This window comes from Pristiophorus japonicus, chromosome 12 (assembly GCF_044704955.1).
Source record: "Pristiophorus japonicus isolate sPriJap1 chromosome 12, sPriJap1.hap1, whole genome shotgun sequence".
Classification (NCBI taxonomy): domain Eukaryota; kingdom Metazoa; phylum Chordata; class Chondrichthyes; family Pristiophoridae; genus Pristiophorus; species Pristiophorus japonicus.
The window spans coordinates 132913350-132934636 of record NC_091988.1 but is presented as its reverse complement, the minus strand read 5'-3'; the positions used below and the strand labels follow the sequence as shown (position 1 = coordinate 132934636).

The following is a 21287-nucleotide window of genomic DNA, read 5'->3' as shown; positions in this document are numbered from 1 at the left end:
TTGCCAGTTCTGACGAAGAGTCATCAACCTGAAACATTAACTCTGTTTCTCTCTCCACAGATGCTGCCTGACCTGCCGAGATTTCCAGCATTTTCTGTTTTTATTTCAGATTTCAGCATTTGCAGTATTTTGCTTTTGTGTTGAAGTAAAGATAGTCTCTGGCCATAGTAAAATAGTGGCTGCTGGTTAACTGTCAGGAATAAGGTCATGTATTCAAAGTGCACACAACTGTTGACACAGCGGAATATTACGAGTGACATTTATGATCCTTAACAGTAACTGCCTACACTGCCATGTAAACATCTCTCTCTCTTACTCTCTCTCGCTCTCTCTCGCCTAATCAGGAAGGCCAATGGAATCTTGGCCTTTATTGCAAAGGGGATGGAGTATAAAAGCAGGGAAGTCTTGCTCCAGCTATACAGGGTATTGGTGAGGCCACACCTGGAATACTGCGTGCAGTTTTGGTTTCCATATTTACGAAAGGATATATTTGCTTTGGAGGCAGTTCAGAGAAGGTTCACTGAGTTGATTCCGGAGATGAGGGGGTTGACTTATGAGGAAAGGTTGAGTAGGTTGGGCCTCTACTCATTGGAATTCAGAAGAATGAGAGGTGATCTTATCGGAACATAGAAGATTATGAGGGGGCTTGACAAGGTGGATGCAGAGAGAATGTTTCCACTGTTGGGGGATACTAGAACTAGAGGGCATGATCTTAGAATAAGGGGCCGCCCATTTAAAGCAGAGATGAGGAGAAATTTCTTCTCTCAGAGGGTTGTGAATCTGTGGAATTTGCTGCCTCAGAGAGCTGCGGAAGCTGGGACATTGAATAAATTTAAGACAGAAATAGACAGTTTCTTAAACGATAAGGGGTTATGGGGAGTGGGCGGGGAAGTGGAGCTGAGTCCATGATCAGATCAGCCATGATCGTATTGAATGGTGGAGCAGGCTCGAGGGGCCGTATGGCCTACTCCTGTTCCTATTTCTTATGTTCTTATGTTGGTAATGCTTTCATTACCCAATACCCACACTGGCACACATTCCCATAGGAATCACCAGAGAAAATCCTGGCTGATTATTCCCAGCATGGGGAAATTGAGGTCAACTTTCTGAGTTTAGCTAACTCAACGTAAAGTCCTTCCTGATCTACAGGTCTCAGTAGCACACGAATAAACAAATGAAGTAAAAATGCTTAAAGTAAATTGACTGCTTGTGGCTGTCATTGAGTGGCAATTGGTAGATCAGTGCGTTTGGGCATTCAGTATAAAAATGAAGAATCTACCTGTTGTGAGCTCAGTGGGCAGCACTCTCGACTCGGACTCAGAAGGTCATGAGTCAGAGTCCCACTCCAGGGACTGGAGCACAAAATCTAAGCTGACACTTCAGTGCAGTACTGAGGGAGTGCTGCACTGTCAGAGTCAACTTCTTTTGGATGGGATGTTAAACCGAGGCCCCGTCTGCCCTCTCAGGTGGATGTAAAGAATCCAGTGGCACTAGTCGAAGCAGAGCAGGGGAGTTCTTCCTGGTGTCCTGACCAATATTTATCCTTCAACCAACATCACTAAAAGAGGTTATTTCTGTTTTGCAGGACCTTGCTGTACACAAATTGGCTGCCGCGTTTCCCTATATTACAACTCAGGCCGTGAAAGGCGCTATACAAATGCAAGTCTTTCTTTCTGACCTGTTGAGATTCAAGGATCCAGTCAGTTTCATCTGAGCGATGGCCACCTCAGCAGAGACACTCGCGCTCTGTAACAGTCCAAAACATGTAATAAAATTGCACATGGCGACAGTTTGGCGACTTGTAAAAAAAATGTCAGGTGCAGCACAGACCAATGAGATTTTAGAACTGTACTCACGATGTCCAGAACAAAAAGCGGGGCGAGGGATGAATTCGGGAGGATTGCAAATGTATCGAGAGCGCCAAATGCTTGAATGGTGAGGTTACCGGGCGTGGCCTTCAGAACAGGCTCTCGACTGGCGTGGAGGTGCATCAGCATCAGCATGTTGGGATAGAGCTTCGCTATCTGCAGGGAGGGACAAGCTATTAATATTTGCATCTCCTTCCCCTTGGGTGGCGGGGGTTACAAAGTGTTATCATCTGGTGACAGAGTGGGGGTGGTGGGAGGTAGGGCGGGGGGTGTAGACTAGCTGTTAATAGCAGGTAACAAACTATGCAAACCTCACAAAGCACTTACCCTAGGTGCAAAACCGCTGAAACTTGACGTGTTTAATCTGATGGGGTATTTTGGGGGAATCTGGAAAAAACAAAATGTCAGTTAAACAAGGCTGTTACAGCATTTTGTGTGATTATGTTGGCAAACCATTTGCAAAGGAAAGTGTGCTTATAGTGTGCCAACCTGTCACAATCCTGAGGTAGGATTTGAGCCATCACTTCCCCAATTGGTTTTGCAGATTGCATAGATACAGGCCCAGAGACCTTCGGAGGTTATTGCAAAGAGTATAATATTTCTAAAGAATGTTCTCCCCATAGTGCCAACTTGGCTCAATGGGTAGCACACTCGCCTCAGAGTCAGAAGGTTGTGGGTTCAAGTCCCACTCCAGGGACTTGAGCACATAAATCCAGGCTGGCACTCCAGTGCAGTGCTATGAGAGCGCTGCACTGTCGGAAGTGCCGTCTTTCGGATGAGACGTTAAACCGACGCCTCGTCTGCTCTCTCAGGTGGACATAAAAGATCCCATGGCACTATTTCTAGCAAGAGCAGGGGAGTTATCCCCGGTGTCCTGGCCAATATTTATCCCTCAATCAACATAACAAAAACAGATTATCTGGTCATTATCATATTGCTGTTTGTGGGAGCTTGCTGTGCGCAAATTGGCTGCTGTGTTTCCCACATTACAACAGTGACCACACTTCAAAACAGTAACTCATTAGCTGCAAAGCGCTTTGAAACGTCTGGTAGTCATGAAAGGCGCTATATAAATGCAAGTCGTTCTTTACGATTAAGTTCGGGTTGGCTTAAAATGATTGATCAATGATCCTGGGCATTCCCTATAACCTGCAAACTCGAAACCATTGACAAATGACCAAAAGCAGGGACACATTTCTGATGTCTGTGAAACCATGAGTGTAATGCATAACTTCCATAAATGGAAAATAAAAACTAAAGAAGCTTCAATCTGTAATGTGTTTAATTTGTTTTTTTCTCACACGTGGAGGAATCAACACATTATTAACAAGGTGCGGTCTCACCAAAGACCTTTATAATTGCAGCAAGACTTCCTTAATCTTATATATTCCCCTTGCAATAAAGGCCAACGTACCATTTGCCTTCCTACTTGCTTGCTGTACCTGCATAGTCGATGTCGCGGAGGAACTCCAAGAGGGTGAAGGGCCAGCAAGCCTCGCTCTTTGCCTCAGAGTCCTCCAAAATCATCTTCCGATCCAGAGTCCGTTCCGTCAAGCAGGATGAAACGTGTTCCCATTTCTTCTTCCAAAAGGTACACAGATGGAGCTCTGTGATCACCAGCTTAAAGGAAGAAGTAGGTTCTGTGACGTCTTCGCAGCCTGACATGCTGAGGATCTCCAAATCCTTCTATGCCGGGCTGTATAACGTCAAGCCCACAGACCGCGCGACCTCCCAGACTTTTCTGTCGTCTATCTCAGAGGTCTTAGAGCGGGAGAGTCTGGATCACCCACTAACTCTGGACGAGCTGACAAAGGCCATCCAGTCCTTCGAGACGAGTAAAACTCCCGGAAGCGACAGCTTACCAGTCGAGTAGTATTCGGCTCTGTGGGATTGGATAGGCCCAGACCTGCTGATAGTGTACGGGGGTAGGCTTCTGGCCGGCAGCATGTCAGAATCAATGAGGAAAGGCATCATCACCCTCATCTACAAGTGTAAAGTCCTGTCCCCTCAGTACAGATTCACACGAGGCATGTAGTGAAGTCAAGGTCACTCTGGACCTGCGCCTTTATTTCACAGCTCTGGAATGCTGCACTTGCCTGAGACCTGTCCTTATATACCTGTCTCTTGCAAGTGCACCCCTGGTGGTAAGGTATGCTGGTGGTTACAGGTCATATCTTATTACAGTCATGTATAGCATGTTAGGATACAGTTATATATAATAATGTAAGATACATGACATCACCCTCCCCCAAGGTCTTATTGTCTTTATAGACTAAACCTATACAGTCTCTCAGGTGGTCTACGCTCTCGTGTGGAGCGTCTGAGTTGTGATTCAGTTGTTTGCCTTGGTGTCTGTTTTTCTTTGGGTGTGGTTGCTGGTATCTCGCCTGGGCTGTCTGTTTCGATTGGTGTGATTGTTGTTGACTCACCTGGGCTGTCTGTTGGGATTGCCCTTTCCTCAGGTTGTTCCCTCTGTCTGTCCACCAGGTGTGGTGCGAGTTCCACATTGTAGTCTGCCTCTGGTTCCGCAGTGTTGTTGGTAAATCTGCTTTTGACTTGGTCTACATGCCTCCGGCAGGTTTTGCCATTGTCCATTTGTACTACCTGTTTCCTTTCTTGCCCATTATTGTCCCTGCAAGCCACTTAGGACCCCTGCCACTGTTTAGTACAAACACTTTGTCCCCTATCTCATTCCATTCCCCCCCCCTCGAATTTCTGTCATGGTACTCAGTCAGCTTACGGCGCTTTGCCTCAACGATTTCGTGCATGTCTGGGAGGATTAATGAGAGCTTTGTTTTTAAAGTCCTTTTCATCAACAGTTGCGCGGGGGGATCCCAGTCAGTGAGTGCGGATGAGATTTGTATGCCAGCAGCAGTCGCGACAGGCGACCCTGCAGCATGGGACCTTGGATTTTGAGCATGCATTGTTTAATGATCTGCACTGCTCGCTCCGCCTGGCCATTGGAGGCCGGCTTGAACGGTGCCGTCCTAACGTGATTTATGCCGTGGTCACTTATAAAGTCTTGGAATTCTGCGCTGGTGAAGTACGGACCATTGTCACTGACCAATATGTCAGGGATTCCGTGCGTTGCAAACATGGTTGTGAGGCTCTCCACAGTGGTGGAGGTTGTGCTCGAGTTTAAAATGGTGCATTTGATCCACTTTGAAAATGCATCTACAACTACGAGGAACATTTTGCCCATGAATGGGCCCGCATACTCTACATGCACCCGCGACCACGGTTTGCTAGGCCAGGTCCAGGAGCTCAGTGGAGCCTCCCTGGGGGCATTGCTGAGTTGGGCACAAATGGTGCACCTTCGGACGCAGAGCTCCAAGTCCGTGTCAATATCAGGCCACCAGACGTGGGATCTGGCTTTGGCCTTCATGAGAATGATCCCCGGGTGCTCGTGGTGGAGCTCCCGGACAATGCCTTTCTGCCTCGCAGAGGCATGACTACTCGGCTGCCCCACATCAGGCAGTCTGCTTGTAGTGATAGCTCATGCATGCGCCTGTGAAAGGGTTTTAATTCCTCAGGGCAGGCATCACGAGCCTCTGCCCAGTCACCAGTTAGGACACATCTTTTTACTAAGGATAACGTGGGGTCGCTGGCCGTCTAGGCTCTGATTTGGTGAGCCGTCATGGGCGAACCTGTGGACTCAAAGGCATTGATTGCCATGACTATCTCACAGTCCTGTTCGTCAGACCCTTCTGTGGTCACCAGGGGTAGCCTGCTGAGCACGTCGGCACAGTTGTCTGTGCCTGGTCTGTGCCTTATGGTATAGTCGTAGGACGCCAGCATGAGTGCCCAACGTTGAATTCGTGCCGAGGCGTTGGCGTTTATTGCCTTGCTCTCGGATAGGTGGGATGTGAGGGGCTTGTGGTCGGTTTTTAACGCGAACTTGGCCCCGAAAAGGTATTGGTGCATCTTTTTGACACCGTACACGCACGCGAGCGCCTCCTCCTCTACCATTCTGTACCCGTGCTCCACCCGCGAAAGTGACCTGGAGGCAGAAGCTATGGGCTGTAATTTGCCCGCAATATTGACATGTTGCAAAATGCACCCGACCCCATATGCTGACGCATCGCATGTGAGAACTAGCTTTTTACCTCGGTCAAAGAAAGTCAAAACACTGTTGGAACACAGCAGGTTGCGTGCCTTATTGAAGGCGCGTTCCTGGGTGTCCCCCCAAAACCAATCGCACACCTTCCTGAGTAGCACGTGGAGAGGCTCCAGCAGCATGCTTAAGTTCTGCATAAAGTTCCCAAAGTAATTGAATAGCCCGAGAAAGGCGAGCAGTTCTGAGACATTCCGGGGCCTGGGTGCCAGGCGAATTGCTTCTGTTTTGGACTCTGTTGGGCGGATTCCATCAGCGGCAATCCTTCTGCCCAAAAATTCAACCTCGGGTGCGAGAAACAGGCACTTGGATTTCTTGACTCGTAGGCCTACCCGATCCAACCGCTTTAGTACTTCCTCCAAATTACAGAGATGGGAGTCGGTGTCCCTGCCCGTGATAAGTATGTCATCTTGAAATACAACTGTCCCCGGGATGGACTTGAGCAGACTCTCCATGATGCGCTGGAATATGGCAGCTGCCGACCTGATGCCGAATGGGCATCGATTGTACATGAAAAGGCCTCGATGTGTGTTGATGGTGGTGAGTAGCTTGGATTCCTCGGTCAATTCTTGCATTATAGAAGCAGATGTAAGGTCTAATTTTGAGAAAGGTTTACCTCCAGCCAATGTGGCAAATAAGTCCTCCGCTCTGGGCAGCGAGTACTGGTCCTGTAGGGAGACTCTGTTTATGGTAGATTTGTAGTCCCCACAGATTCGTACGGATCCATCAGGCTTCATGACTGGGACGATGGGACTTGCCCAGTCGCTAAATTCCACAGGATATATAATACCTTCCTGCAGAAGCCTGTCGAGTTCATGTTCAATCTTTTCCCTCATCACATAGGTACATCTCTGGCCTTGTGATGAACTGGTCCAGCATTCTGTGTGATGTAGATTTTGACTTTGGCCCCTTTGAAAGTGCCCACACCTGGCTGAAAGAGATGTTCAAATCGCTTTATAACTGTTGAGCAGGAGGTCCGTTCCTCTAATGACATGGCATGGACATCATCCCATTTCCAGTTTAGTTTTGCGAGCCAGCTTCTCCCCAGCAGTGATGGGGGGTCTCCAGGGACAATCCACAGGGGAAGTCGGTTCACTGTCCTTTTGTGTGTGACAGAGAGCATGGTGCTGCCGAGGACTGTTACGATTTCTTTGGTATAGGTCCTTAGTTTGGTGTCGACCCTTGTGAGTTTTGGTCTGTCTCTTTTATGCGGCCACATTTGTTCAAATTGTTCAGTGCCCATGAGAGATTGACTCGCCCCCGTATCCAGCTCCATGTTGACAGATATCCCGTTGATTAGGACCCTCATCATATAGGAGGCGTTCTGTTGTAGGAGCAGTGGCCATTGATCGTGTTGACCCGCTGTACTGTCCCCACCATCTTCTGGTCCGTTTTCCGACCCATCCGATTCGTATACCAGTCGAGCTGCCGTTTTTTTGCACATGCAGGCCAAATGCCCTGTATATTCACAATTTCTGCAAACGGCCTGCTGAAATCGACATCCCCTTGATGAGTGCCCACCCCCACACTTCCAGCACAGACCTGTTCCATTGTTCAAAGTGTTCCCAAAGAATGAGCTGCGTCTGGCTGATCTCTCTTGAGCTTCTCTCAGTTTGTAGTTGACTGCTCGCATTGTGGGTTGATGAGGTGTGAACAGCCATTCCTGTGGCCCTTGATGGCTTCTGTCTGCTGTCGAGAGCCTGTTCTCCCGGTTTTGTCTGTGTGTGGGGATAGCAGCTTGTTTAGTGCTGTGAACTTCTTGTTACGACAACTAACGAAATATCGGATCAGCATTGTAAATCAACCTCGTTTCTTCTTCTCCTACCAAGAATGTCTGTACAACCGGTGCTGCTGCCTCTAAGGTCAGGTTCTTGGTTTCTATGCGTGGCCTATTCCCTCAATGAAAAAGTCTCTCAGCATTTCTCTCCTCAGTTTATCGGAGAACTCACATAAACTAGCCAACCTCCGAAGTTCCGCCACGAAGTCGGGTATGCTCTGGCCCACACAGCGTCTGTAGTTGTAGAACCTGTGTCTGGCCATGTGTAGGCTGCTCGCTGGCTTCAGGTGGTCTCTTACCAGTATGCTCAATTCTTCAAACGACTTGCTTGCTGGTTTCTCGGGTGCCAACAGATCCTTCATTAAAGCGTATGTTTTCGAGCCACGGCTGGTCAAGAGATGGGTTCTTCTCTTGTCTGCCTTATCATCGCCTAACCAGTCTTTGGTTACAAAGCTTTGCTGGAGCCTTTCTATAAAGTCCTCCTAATTGTCTCCCGCATTGTACTTTTCATCTGATCCATTGTTCGCCATTCTGTGGATTCTGTAATCCCGTAACTCGTCGCCACTGTAAAGTCCTGTCCCCTCAGTACAGATTCACACGAGGCATGTAGTGAAGTCAAGGTCACTCTGGACCTGCACCTTTATTTCACAGCTCTGGAATGCTGCACTTGCCTGAGACCTGTCCTTATATACCTGTCTCTTGCAAGTGCACCCCTGGTGGTAAGGTATGCTGGTGGTTACAGGTCATATCTTATTATAGTCATGTATAGCATGTTAGGATAGTTATATATAATAATGTAAGATACATGACAACAAGCAGAAGGCGGAGAGGGAGGAAATCAAAAACTGGCAGACCATTTCGCTGCTCAATGTGGACTACAAGATCCTGTCGAAGGTCGTCGCAAACAGGGTCAAGTCTGCTCTGGAGCTGGTGATTCACCCGGACCAGACCTGCGTGTCCCCGGCAGGAAGATTCCTGATAGCCTCACGCTACTCAGGGATACGATCACCTATGTGAGGTTGGACACCTATTTAATTAGCTTGGACCAGGAGAAAGCCTTTGATAGGATATCGCACACGTACCTGATGGATGTGCTCTCCAAGATGGGGTTTGGGGAGAGTATCCGCAATTGGATCCAACTGTTCTACACTGACATCAGTAGCACAGTTCTAATCAATGGGTGGGAAGCTGAAAGCTTTCCGATCAGGTCTGGAGTCAGGCAAGGCTGTCCCCTCTCCTCTGTCTTGTTTGTGTGCTGTATCGAGTCCTTTGCCGAGTCCATCAGGAAGGGTGATGATCCCAGGCAGCGGAGGCGCTCAGGTCAAGGCCTCCTTGTACATGGACGATGTCGCCGTCGTTTGCTCGGATCCGCAGTCGGTCCGCAGATTGCTCACAATCTGCGATCAGTTTGAACTGGTCTCGGGGGCGAAGGTTAATCGCAGCAAAAGCAAGGCCATGTTCTTTGGAAGCTGGGCCGACCAATCCTTTATTCCCTTCACCGTTAAACCAGATTACCTGAAGATGTTGGGAATATGGTTCGGAGCGATGGGGCGTGCGCCAAAAACTGGAAGGAGCATATCACTAAAGCCAAACAGAAACTGGGCTCTCTCTCCATTGCAGGAAAGAACCTGGTCATCAGGAGTGAGGTGCTCTCGGTGTTGTTGTACGTGGAGCAGGTCTGGCCCATACCTTGCTCCTGTGCCGTGGCAGTCAACCTAACCGTCTTCCATTTTGTCTGGAGATCCAAAATGGACCGTGTCCGCAGAGGCACGACATACAAATCTCTGGACAAGGGAGGAAAGGACGTTCCGAACATGGCCCTCATCCTGATGGCCACTTTTGTGTGCGGCTGCATCAAGCTGTGCATAGACCCTTGGTACGCAAACACCAAGTGTCAGTATGTGCTGAGATTCTATCTGTCCCCGGTGTTGCGAAGGATGGGTCTGGCTAGGATGCCGCGGAATGCTCCAACCAGTTGGACCATGCCTCAGCACCTGTCCTTCGTGGAAAAGTTTTTCAAGAAAAACCCCTTTGACCACAAGGTCATAAAGCAGTGGTCGGCACGCAAGGTCCTGGATGCCCTACGGAAGAAGATGATGGATCCTGTCGGGCGGTTCCCCGAGCAGACTGTCGAACTTGTTTGGCAGAATGTCTCATTGCCAGAACTTTCACACAAGCACCAAGACGTGGCTTGGTTGGTGGTGAGAAGGGCCCTACCCGTCAGATCCTTCATGCACAGCCGGGGTTTCACCGCCATGCCACTCTGTCCCCGAGTTGGCTGTGGTGCGGATGAGACTGTCATCCATCTCCTTCGGGATTGCCCCTTTGCAAGATAGGTCTCGAAGGAGATGCAGTGGTTGCTGTCGAGGTTCATCCCAAGCAGCTCCGTAACACAGGACTCTGTGCTCTACGAGCTGTTTCCAGAGATGCACACTGAGACAGACATCATCTGCTACTGGAGAGCCATCAACTCGGTAAAAGACGCACTTTGGTCTTCTCGAAACTTGCTGGTCTTCCAGAGCAAGGAGATATCACGGCCGAGTGTTGCAGACTGGCGCAATCCAAGGTTCAGGAGTACGTGCTGTGGGATACACTAAAGGTTGGTTGCCGCAAAGGTACGATGGGGAAGAGCCACAGTTTAAGGCCCTACTGCCACGGTAAACCCAGTGGATGGAATCAGACCCACCTCGGGCTGTACTTGTTCATCTGTTGGATACATAGACCACCATGTACTGAAAAACACCTGTGTTGTGCTATGTATAATGAAAGTCTCTGCACTGTTTAGTAACTTGTAAAGAAATGTAAATGTATTCCCATCCGTTCCATGTACTGCTTTCATCTGCATAGTGCTACATGTAACGTGATTCGTGATTGGTATTGAAATGTATCCTGGAATCTAATGTAAACCTGTCCTTACCTGCTCCATGTAACACCCTTATTTGCATAGTACTACATGTAACGTGATTTACGGATTGTACTAAACTGTACCTTGAAATGAAATGTACAGAAGTGTATTGTATGGAACTGCTGTCAGCATCCAAATGAATTGTATGGAATTGCTGACCGCAATGTGCTGAACTATTTTCCAATGTATTGTGAACATTTTATATGAATAAAGTATATTTTTGAAACAAAAAAAAAAATTGCCTTCCAACTTGTTTGCTGTACCTGCTTGTTAGCTTCCTGTGATTTGCTTACAAGGACACCCAACTCTCTCTCAAAAACAACTTTTACTAGCCTCTCAGTTTAAAAACATATTCTGCTTTTCTATTCTTCTTATCAATGTGGATAATTTCAAGCTTTAGGCTTGAAAGACATTTTGAAATTTCATAAAGTCAGGAAAACAGGGAAGTTTTGAAGTGGAATGTCTAGAATTTATTGGACAATTAAGAAATGCAGTCTGGGACTGCCTTCTGCTTCAACCTTGAGTGAGCAACTTGAGATGACAACAAGTAGCAAAATACCTATTATCTGCCAAGCGCAGAACTAAACGAGGGGAGTGATAGAGGTGGGGAAAAGGTATTGAAGATACAAGACTTGAGTTCTTGTGCTTTGCTGATATTGAAAGTTCGCTGAAAACCTCATAATGAATTCCTCCACATCATGAGACACAGAAGCAGTTTTAAAGACCCAGGGGCTGAAATTGCCCCGCGCCCCATTTGGAGGCAGTAACCTTCCGGGGCCAGGATATTTATCGCCCGGCCTGGAGGTTCCGCTCGCATCACGGAATTCGGCCCCTCCTACCCCTCAACGGAAGGGAGGGCTATCGGAGGCGCTCCGCATATGTGGAGAAGCGCTCTCGGGCAGAACGCCCCTCCCCTTCAATTAAAAGGAGGGCCGCTGCGCACACTGCAGTCCCTTTGGCGGCCACCGGGGACGCCCTTGATTGGACCCGCAGCCCGGCATCCATAACGGAGCGCCAGGCCGCAGGATGGCTGCCTGGCCGAGGCGAGGGCTGCCACTGTCGGGCCAACAGAAAAACATGGCGGTCCGTGGCGCAAATGGTCTCCACTTTAAGGGAGGCCCCGGTGACGGGTGTTCGCGAGTCGCGAAGCTGGTGGTGACATCGGCCGGTGCCATCCATGCCGCCCGTGGGGCTCAAAGGGGTAAGCACGGGGCAATGACGTCATCACCGTGCGTGTGCCAGCCCGGGGCGTAAATCGCAGGGCGCAGCGCACCACCCCCCCAAACCTCTGGGGCAATTCCCCAGAGGCGCTATCAACCTCTTCCCCCCGGCGATAACCTCGTTGTGCCCCACTAGCGCCCCCTCTGGAGGCCGCCTTAGGTCCATCTCACGTTCCAGCTGTTCTGCAGCACAAGACAGATGTTCCCCCAATGATGTAGCCTGCCACTGACCGGCAACATTCCATTTCAAAAACTCATCCAGTCAGCGGGGAAGTGGAATTTGAATGATAGCACGGTGCCCAATAGTTCAGCGACCACAGGGGTTGTGAATGAATGGCAAGAACAGTCCCTACCTACCATATCATCGGTGATGTTCACTTGCAAGGCTCCAGCTCCATAATACGCAAATCCTGCCGAATTAGCAAAGAAATCCGAGATTCCCAAATACATCATGCGGTCTGCTTGTTTGGAGAGGCTAATGGGGAGTGGTTTGAAGGGAGGTTCTTTATGCTGTGCCACACTATAGAACTCGCCCTGTAAAAATGATTCAATACATCAAAGCTCAGATACACAACACATATATACAGAGGCGAAGATTATTGTTCCAAGAGGCTCCAGGTTATTGGGAAGGGATGTTTGCGGAGCTGGTGAATGTCATTCTTTAGACACATCCACCCAGCCTTGTGCAAGCTTCCGAGCACTCTGAGCAGCGGCACAAACATGGAACAGAGAAAGGACGGACAGGACAGGGATAGGAAACTACGCCCCCTTATTGGCTAGGATCCAAATCACACTCCACTCACATAATTACATCTGACATTACTGGGTATTTTTTGAGGGTACTCACCATGTAAACCAACTCTCAAAACTCGGGAAAACTGAGAAAAAGCTTTAAAAAACCCAAAAACGCTAACAACTCAAATAAACAAGGTACAGCTGAAAAACAGCTTTGAACAAAGTCCTATGACCAAGGATCACATTTCAAGGCAACGGAACCAAGATAAAACACGCTTGCTCATGCTCACGCCCTCACCCACTCTCACGCCCTCACCCACTCTCACGCCCTCACCCACTCTCACGCCCTCACATTAGGAATCAGTTGTTACCTTAAAATCCAGGTCCATGAAGGTGTTTGTGATTGCAATTGGATTAACCAGGGAATATTCAATCTCAGCATATTTGTCAACACGGGAAGAGACTGGGAACACAGAGGGAAAAGAACATTAAAGAATGGACTGGGCTCCACTGAAAGTTGGAAAATGATTGTCCTTGGATTGGTCACATTATCCCGTTCAACACTGAGTTTTCCCACTTATTGATTTCTGAAAATGATGAACTCCTAAACTGCGGAGCACGGGATCTCTCGGCAGTCCTGGTATATCCGAGTGGGTAAAGGAGTTGTCTGGGGCAGTGCTGAACCATCCCAACCTGAGGATCGAGGGCCGAGTACTGAGTTATCTGATCGCAACCTGGGTAACAGTTAAGGGCTGCAGTGGCTCCTGCAGTGCCTGTGTGGGCCTTCAGTAGGCTTGGCCTTGATGACCTCCATCTCTCGCCGAGTTGAAAGTTCCTTCAGCTCAAAGTTGAAAAGAAACCAACATGAGCCTCCTGTTTGGCTCCGAGATGATTTTTTTCCCTCCATATCTGGTCCGTTGCCAAGACCACATTCTTCCACCTCTAGAACAGGGCTCCCTGGCTCCCCTAGTTGTCCCCACTGCTGACACACTAATCCACCCCTTTGTGACTTTGAGAATTCATATCTTAAATGCTCTCTTCACCAGGCTCCTTATTTCCCTTCACAGATTTCAATTAATTCATTCCATGCTATCACCCGCACCCATCGCCTCCATCCTTGCCAAACTCCACTCTTTCATTTAAAGGTTCTTGTCCTCATCTTCAAATCCCTGTGTGGCCTTGCTCTACCCTATCTCAGTGACCTTCCCTTCTGGTATATCCCTGCCCACATCCTCCGATCCTCTGACTCTAGATTATTCCTCGTTCTGTATTCGCTCTCCCCACCATCAGAGGCCAATCACAATCACTATGCCTAACTCTCAGAATTCTCTCACAAAACAACTTTGTCCGACTAACTCCTTCACTGCCTTCAAAATCCTTCTAGAAACCAACCCCTTGATTATTAAATGTCAGACGTCAGCCTTGGCTCAGTGGTAGCATTCTCGCCTTGGAGTCCAAAGGAGATAGTGCTGCTCTGTCGGAGGTGCCATCTTTCGGATGAGACATAGAAACATAGAAAATAGGTGCAGGAGTAGGCCATTCGGTCCTTCGAACCTGCACCACTATTCAATAAGATCATGGCTGATCATTCACCTCAGTCACCCTTTCCTGCTTTATCTCCATACCCCTTGATCCCTTTAGCCATAACGGCCATATCTAACTCCCTCTTGAATACATCTAACGAACTGGCATCAACAACTCTCTGTAGTAGGGAACTCCACAGGTTAACAACTCTCTGGGTGAAGAAGTTTCTCCTCATCTCAGTTCTAAATGGCTTACTCCTTATCCTTAGACTGTGACCCCTGGTTCTGGACTTCCCCAACATCGGGAACATTCTTCCGACAACTAACCTGTCCAGTCCCGTCAGAATTTTATATGTTTCTATGAGATCCCCGCTCATTCTTCTAAACACCAGTGAATACAGGCCCAGTTGATCCAGTCTCTCCTCATATGTTGGTCCTGCCATCCCGGGAATCAGTCTGGTCGCTGCACTCCCTCAACAGCAAGAACGTCCTTCCTCAGATTAGGAAACCAAAATTGAACACAATATTCCAGGTGAGGCCTCACCAAGGCCCCGTACAACTGCAGTTAGACCTCCCTGCTCCTATACTCAAATCCCCTGGCTATGAAGGCCAACATGTCATTTTCCTTCTTCACCGCCTGCTGTACCTGCATGCCAACTTTCAATGACTGATGTACCATAACACCCAGGTCTCGTTGCACCTCCCCTTTTCTTAATCTGCCGCCATTCATATAATATTCTTCCTTCACATTTTTGCCACCAAAGTGGATAACCTCACATTTATCCACATTATACTGCATCTGCCATGCATTTGCCCACTCACCTAATCTGTTCAAGTCAACCTGCAGCCTCTTAACATCCTCCTCACAGCTCACACCACCACCCAGCTGAGTGTCATCTGCAAACTTGGAGATATTACACTCAATCCCTTCATCTAAATCATTGATGTATATTGTAAATAGCTGGAGTCCCAGCACTGAGCCCTGCGGCACCTCACTAGTCATTAGCTGCCATTCTGAAAGGGCCCGTTTATCCCAACTCTCTGCTTCCTGTCTGCCAACCAGTTCTCTATCCACGTCAATACATTACCCCCAATACCATGTGCTTTAATTTTGCATAACAATCTCTTGTGCGGGACCTTGTCAAAAGCTTTTTGAAAGTCCAAATACACAACATCCACTGGTTCTCCCTTGTCCACTCTACTAGTTACATCCTCAAAAAATTCTAGAAGATTTGTCAAGCATGACTTCTCTTTCATAAATCCATGCTGACTTGGACCGATTCTGTCACTGCTTTCCAAATGCGCTGCTATTTCATCTTTAATAATTGATTCCAATATTTTCCCCACTACTGATGTCAGACTAAACAGTCTATAATTACCCGTTTTCTATCCCCCTCCTTTTTTTAAAAAGTGGTGTTACATTAGCTACCCTCCAGTCCCTAGGAACTGAGCCAGAGTCGTAAAAGTTGACGTAAAAGATCCCATGGCACTATTTTGAAAGAGGTGAGTTATCTGTGGTGTCGTGGACAATATTTATCCCTCAACCGACATCACTATAAACAGATTATCTGGTTATTAGCTATCATCATATCATAGGCAGTCCCTTGTATGGAGGATGACTTGCTTCCACGCCAAAAAAGGATGAGTTCACAGGTGTTCCAATGAAGAACCTAATATTTCAGGTCCTGAACTACATCCTGAAGGGTGGAAGATGCCTGTGCATGGATTTTTTAACGTGGGGTGGCCGTTGCACACCAGCCACCACATGGGCCTGACAGAGCTAGGTCTTGGTCCAGTGGCAAGAATTAACCAAGATGGCTGGAGACCTGCTCTGCTGCATGGACCCAGTGCGCACACATATCGCATTAGCACAATGCCGTTTGTGGGAGCTTGCTGGGCGTAATTGGCTGCCACATCTCCTACATTACAACAATGATTATATTTAATTAGTTGTTAAGCGCTTTGGGACATCCTGAGGTCATGAAAGGTGCTATATAAATTTCCTAATTTTCTTCATTACATTGGAGGGGAAGAAAGGGGAATTCTTTCCATGTGGCGAGGAACAGGAAACAATCATCCTAATGAGAGTTTCTGATCAAAAGCCAACATACAATGGTTCAACTGATCAATGTATCGTTCAATACTGAGCCACACACACCCGGGAGATCCCAGGTTGGGGAATCACTGGGGATTATATTTATCACCCGCAACTAGTGAGGCGGGGCTGGGGAGAAATCAGCCAGGGTTCCTGCTCCCGATAACTAGTCAGTGATTTGTGCTGATAAGTGCAGGTTAACTGAGGAGAGGATTGGGCTCAACTATTTTTGTTTTACATTTCCAGCGTTTCTTTTCTTTTTTTATATATATACCAACTCTGACAGTGTAAGGTGAAGAGCTAGCCACTTGGACAAGGAACTAGAGGACAGAGTATCTCTTGCATGAGCCTTCGGACGAAAGGTGGGTGGAAATAAAGGAAACCTACTCTTCATAGTCTTCAGAGATTGTTCCAGTCCATTGATTGCTCCGGAGACCTTTGGACAAATCTGCATCAACAAAAGTAAATGGCAATTAGAAGATTAACGGGTGCTTGGCCCAGCCCATAGTTTGAAGGGTTTTTCGAGTGAGTGCTGTGTCGCTGTACGAACAGGCAGTCTAACTATCCGAAGTGCCATTGGGTATGAGCAGACCTACCTGTTGGTTAAGAGAAGAGTGAATAGGCTTTTCCAGGGAACTGGAGAACAGATTGTACAGCCAGCTGTAAAATAAAAAGTTATATTTGGTTAAAATAAAAAAATCTTAGCATTGTATGTACAGCAGTCTCTGAAAAATAAGATGGCATTCTCAAATATACAGCCAAATTCGTGAGGGAGGTGAAGGTTGATTTTGGAAATAAAAGTCACCAAATAGTTTATTAGCTGCCCTCCATGTGAATAATTCATCTGATTTCACCGTTAAACCCAACTAAATCGCGGTGTGCCACCAAATGAGGGTTAAACTCAACAAAACCCAGAAACATTAATGTCAGCAATCCCAGGAAGCACTTCACTTACTCTCTACACTGACCAGCTCCATCAGTTGTCTGCGGTTAGTTAAAGAAATAAGAAAGAACCTGCATTTCTATAGCGCCTTTCACAACCTCAGAATGTCCCAGAATGCTTCACGGCCAATTAAGTAGTTTTGAAGTAATGTAGAAAACGCGGTAACTATTTTGCAGTCAGCAAGGTCCCACAAACAGCCAAGAGAGGAATGACCAGATTATCCGGGGTTTTTTTTTTTGTGATGTTGGTTGAGGGATAAATATTGGCCAGGACATCGGGAATCACGCCCCAGCTCGTCTTCTAAATAGCGCCATGGGATGTTTTACCGCTCAACTAAGAGGGCAGACGCCTCATCCAACAGACGGCAACTCCGACAGCTTAATCATGAGGCGGGTTAGTGCTGCAATTACCCTGGTGCCATTCCAGCATCTCTGCCTCTACCAGAGACGCTCAGCATTTCTCATGTGTCTGTTTAGCAAGACAGGCCAGAACTTGCACAGAAGTATTTAACGGGAATTGCAAAATGCAGGCCTTCCAGTGGCCCTGCCAAGAACATGAACCACAGCTACGCACAAACACAGCCTGCTGACTCCTTCGAACTTCTCTGTGGCTAATTCTTTTGCTGAGGCACCAGTCGGAGGGGTCTCGTGTGTCAGAATCCAGAATGGGTCTAGGATGAGATGTAGGAATCAGTGGGGCAGAGGTGGCGGAGGGTATTCCAAGGCACTGGAGGCCAGAGCAGGGCTGGGGAAACGGCGGGGACAGTAGAAAGGTATACTGACAGCCGGAGTCAGGCAGTCCTGCTACCGAGAACAGCGGGGGCAGGGTGCAACGAGTAAAAACTGCAGCAATTTTCGAGTGGGACTGGACAAGGCTGACAGTCACAGTGCAGGATTGAGCTAAGGGCCTAGGCTGGTCAGGAGGAACATGATCGTGACCATAAAAATATAACATCTTAAAAATAAGAGAGAAGAAAGAACTTGCATTTATATAGCGCCTGTCGCATCCAAAGCACCTCACAGTCAATGAAGTACTTTCTGATATACAGTCGCTGTTGGAATTAATGCACAGCAAGCTCCCCCAAAAAGCAATGAGATAAATGACCAGATAATCTGTTATGTAAGGAGGGTATTTCTCTCTAAACCTCTCCGCCTCGCGACCTCTCTTTCTTCCTTCAAGTTGCTCCTTAAAACCTACCTCTTCGACCAAGCTTTTGGTCACCTTATACTTATGCGGCTCGGTGTCAAATTTTTCATTGCATAATACTCCTGTGAAGCACCTGGGGACGTTTCACTACATTAAAAGCGCTATATAAATATAAATTGTTGTCGAAAGACCGTATCAGAATTGACTCTGGTGCTCTCTTAGCCGATCTGTCAATTAGCCGACCACCAATCACCCTCTAGCTCAAAGGAAGAATGGCCAATTGGGCAAAGTACCAGAGGGCTTCTGGCAAGAGGAGGGGGGAAACCTCCTCATTCTTTAAATACTGCATACATTACCTGGCTCCTCCATGGAACCTGATGTTCAAGTTGCCGACATTGGCTGTGCAGGAGGCACTGTGCACTGCAGGGCGGCCAGTGTTATCCCGAGTCATTCCTATTGCCTCTGATATTGACAGGCGGCTCACGGTCAGGTCAAATGAGCCACTGTCCGATCTGTGGAGACAAACACACAGCAGGAGCCACAAGCCATTAGCTGGAGAGAAGATACATTGACTAATGAACTGAGTGTCCCCAAGGCACTGCCAGTTATTAGTGCCCCAGCTCTGTGTGAAGGATTAAATTCCACCCTGCAATGGGATGGAGGGATTGGATTGTGAGGGGCGATTATGCACATTGTGCGCTCCTGTAGAACTGAATAGTATTTACAGCACAGAAATGGGCCGTTCGTTTCAACAGGTCCGTGCCAGTGTTTATGCTCCACACGAGCCTCCTCCCACACACTTCATCTCACCCTATCAGCATGTAGTCACTCGATACAACAATACTGGAGTTGTTGACCAATCACAGCAATCGATCGCTATCAACTCATCGACAACAGACCCAGACATGAGGTGAGGAACCACAGTCACCTGCTCCTCCCAAACATGCTACACCCACCTCATGTCACGTCTCAAATGGCTTGGATACTGTACCCCACAATATTACTTTCTGAAAGAAATCCATCTCATTTGCATTTGAATGAATCAATACCAACTGCTTCCACCGTCTCCTCGGCAGCTTGTTCTATAGATTGACCTCTCGCTCACTGAAATATTGGCCCCCATATTGACGGGCGGGTTGCGCAGGTTCAGACGGCGTTTCGGAAGGAAACCTGGAAGTCCAGGTCTCCTGTACGAAACTAAGGAGTTCTACCTTCACGGCCTGCGATCTTTCCCCTCGACCGGTTCCCTGCCCAGGAGTCAGGCTGACCGACAGGCTTGGCTTGCGGTCGGGCGGGGAGCACTCTGGAGCAGGCCGCAGGAGCAGGAAATTGTATATATCCAAGTTTGCTGATGATACAAAGTTAGGTGGGAATGTAAGTTGTGAGGAGGATGCAGAGAGGCTTCAAGGGGATATAGACAGGCTAAGTGAGTGGGCAAAAACATGGTAAATGGAATATAATGTGGAGAAATGTGAAGTTATCCACTTTGGGAGGAAAAATAGAAAAGCAGAGTATTTTTTAAATGGTGAGAGATTGGGAAATGTTGGTGTTCAGAGGGACCTGGGTGTCCTTGTACACGAATCACTGAAAGTTAACATGCAGGTATAGCAAGCAATTAAGAAAGCAAATGGTATGTTGGCCTTTATTACAGGAGGATTTGAGTATAAGAGTAAAGACGTCTTACTGCAATTATATAGGGCCCTGGTGAGACCACACCTGGAGTACTGAGTACAGTTTTGGTCTCCTTACCTAAGGAAGGATATACTTGCTATTGAGGGAATGCAACGAAGGTTCAACAGACTGATTCCTGGGATGGGGGGATTAAACTATGAGGAGAGATTGAGTAGACTAGACTTATATTCTCTAGAGTTTAGAAAAATGAGAGATGATCGCATTGAAACATACAGGGTCTTAACAGGGTTGATGCAGCGAGGATGTTTCCCCTGGCTGGGCTGTCTCGAACCGGGGTCACCGTCTCAGAATAAGGGGTTGGCCATTTAGGACTGAGATGAGGAGAAATTTCTTCACTCAAAGGGTGGTGAATCTCTGGAATTCTCTACCCCAGAGGGCTGTGGAGGTTCAGTCTTTCAGTATATTCAAGACAGAGATCGATAGATTTTTTTAAATATTAAGGAAATCAAGGGACATGGGGATAGTGCAAGAAAGTGGAGTTGAGGTAGAAGATCAGCCATGATCTCATTGAATGGTGGGGCAGGTTTGAGGGGCCGAATGGCCTATTCCTGCTATTTCTTATGAAAGGAGCCTGCAGCTGCTACTAGAAACCTGGTCAGGAAATCCCTGACTTCGGAAGGGTTGGGAGGGGGGGGCTTCTGATGGGTGGGCGGAGGTTGAGGGGCCGGGTGGGTTGGGGAAGCACTCCTGCTTCTCCTGGCCCACAGGCAGAGCTGTAAAGGCACCTACCTTCTCCCCTAATCTGTCCTCACCTCCTTTCAGCCGCCACGTTTCCCGCGGCCTGGGAAACTCAGCCGGCCAGCGTGAAACCTGGAAAGCAGGTTAAGTCAGAGGCTGCCAGCCTCATTCAAATATTTAAATTGCCAACCCGCCACTGGGAGCGGGTTGGGTTCCCACCGCTTGCCCCACCTCCGTTAATCCCAGAAATGGGCGGTCGGAGGTGGGTCGGGATCGGACAGTGTAAAACGAGGGATTGCATGTCGTCGGCCTGTTTTACATCTCTCCTGATCATTGCTGACTTCAATGGAAATAAAAATGGGGAAAGATGTAAAAGTGGCTGCCGACTTTCTATCACCCGTTTGACACTATTGCACAAAGTTACGATCTATCCCTCACTTTCCAAATGCAGCTTATTGAATATATTTAAGGCGGAGATAGACAGATATTTGAGCAACAAGGGAATAAAGGATTAAATGGCGGAGCAAGCTCGATGGGCCAAATGGCCTACTCCTGTTCCTATTTCTTAAGTTCTTATGTTCTTAACAGATT

General features: G+C 47.8%; 1 protein-coding gene across 2 annotated transcripts in view; it reads right to left on the bottom strand.

The window, feature by feature from the left end:
* LOC139277460 (bactericidal permeability-increasing protein-like) overlaps nucleotides 1–21287 on the bottom strand; it is a 54069-nt gene that overhangs the window by 16940 nt on the left and 15842 nt on the right. For both annotated transcript variants that reach the window (XM_070895938.1, XM_070895939.1), the window contains 8 exons: nucleotides 18683–18838; nucleotides 16834–16897; nucleotides 16625–16685; nucleotides 12991–13082; nucleotides 12242–12418; nucleotides 2196–2255; nucleotides 1857–2024; nucleotides 1679–1746 (listed from right to left, as the gene is read on the bottom strand). In XM_070895938.1, the coding sequence (XP_070752039.1) occupies nucleotides 1679–1746; nucleotides 1857–2024; nucleotides 2196–2255; nucleotides 12242–12418; nucleotides 12991–13082; nucleotides 16625–16685; nucleotides 16834–16897; nucleotides 18683–18838 (846 nt within the window). The remainder of the gene's footprint in view (nucleotides 1–1678; nucleotides 1747–1856; nucleotides 2025–2195; nucleotides 2256–12241; nucleotides 12419–12990; nucleotides 13083–16624; nucleotides 16686–16833; nucleotides 16898–18682; nucleotides 18839–21287) is intronic.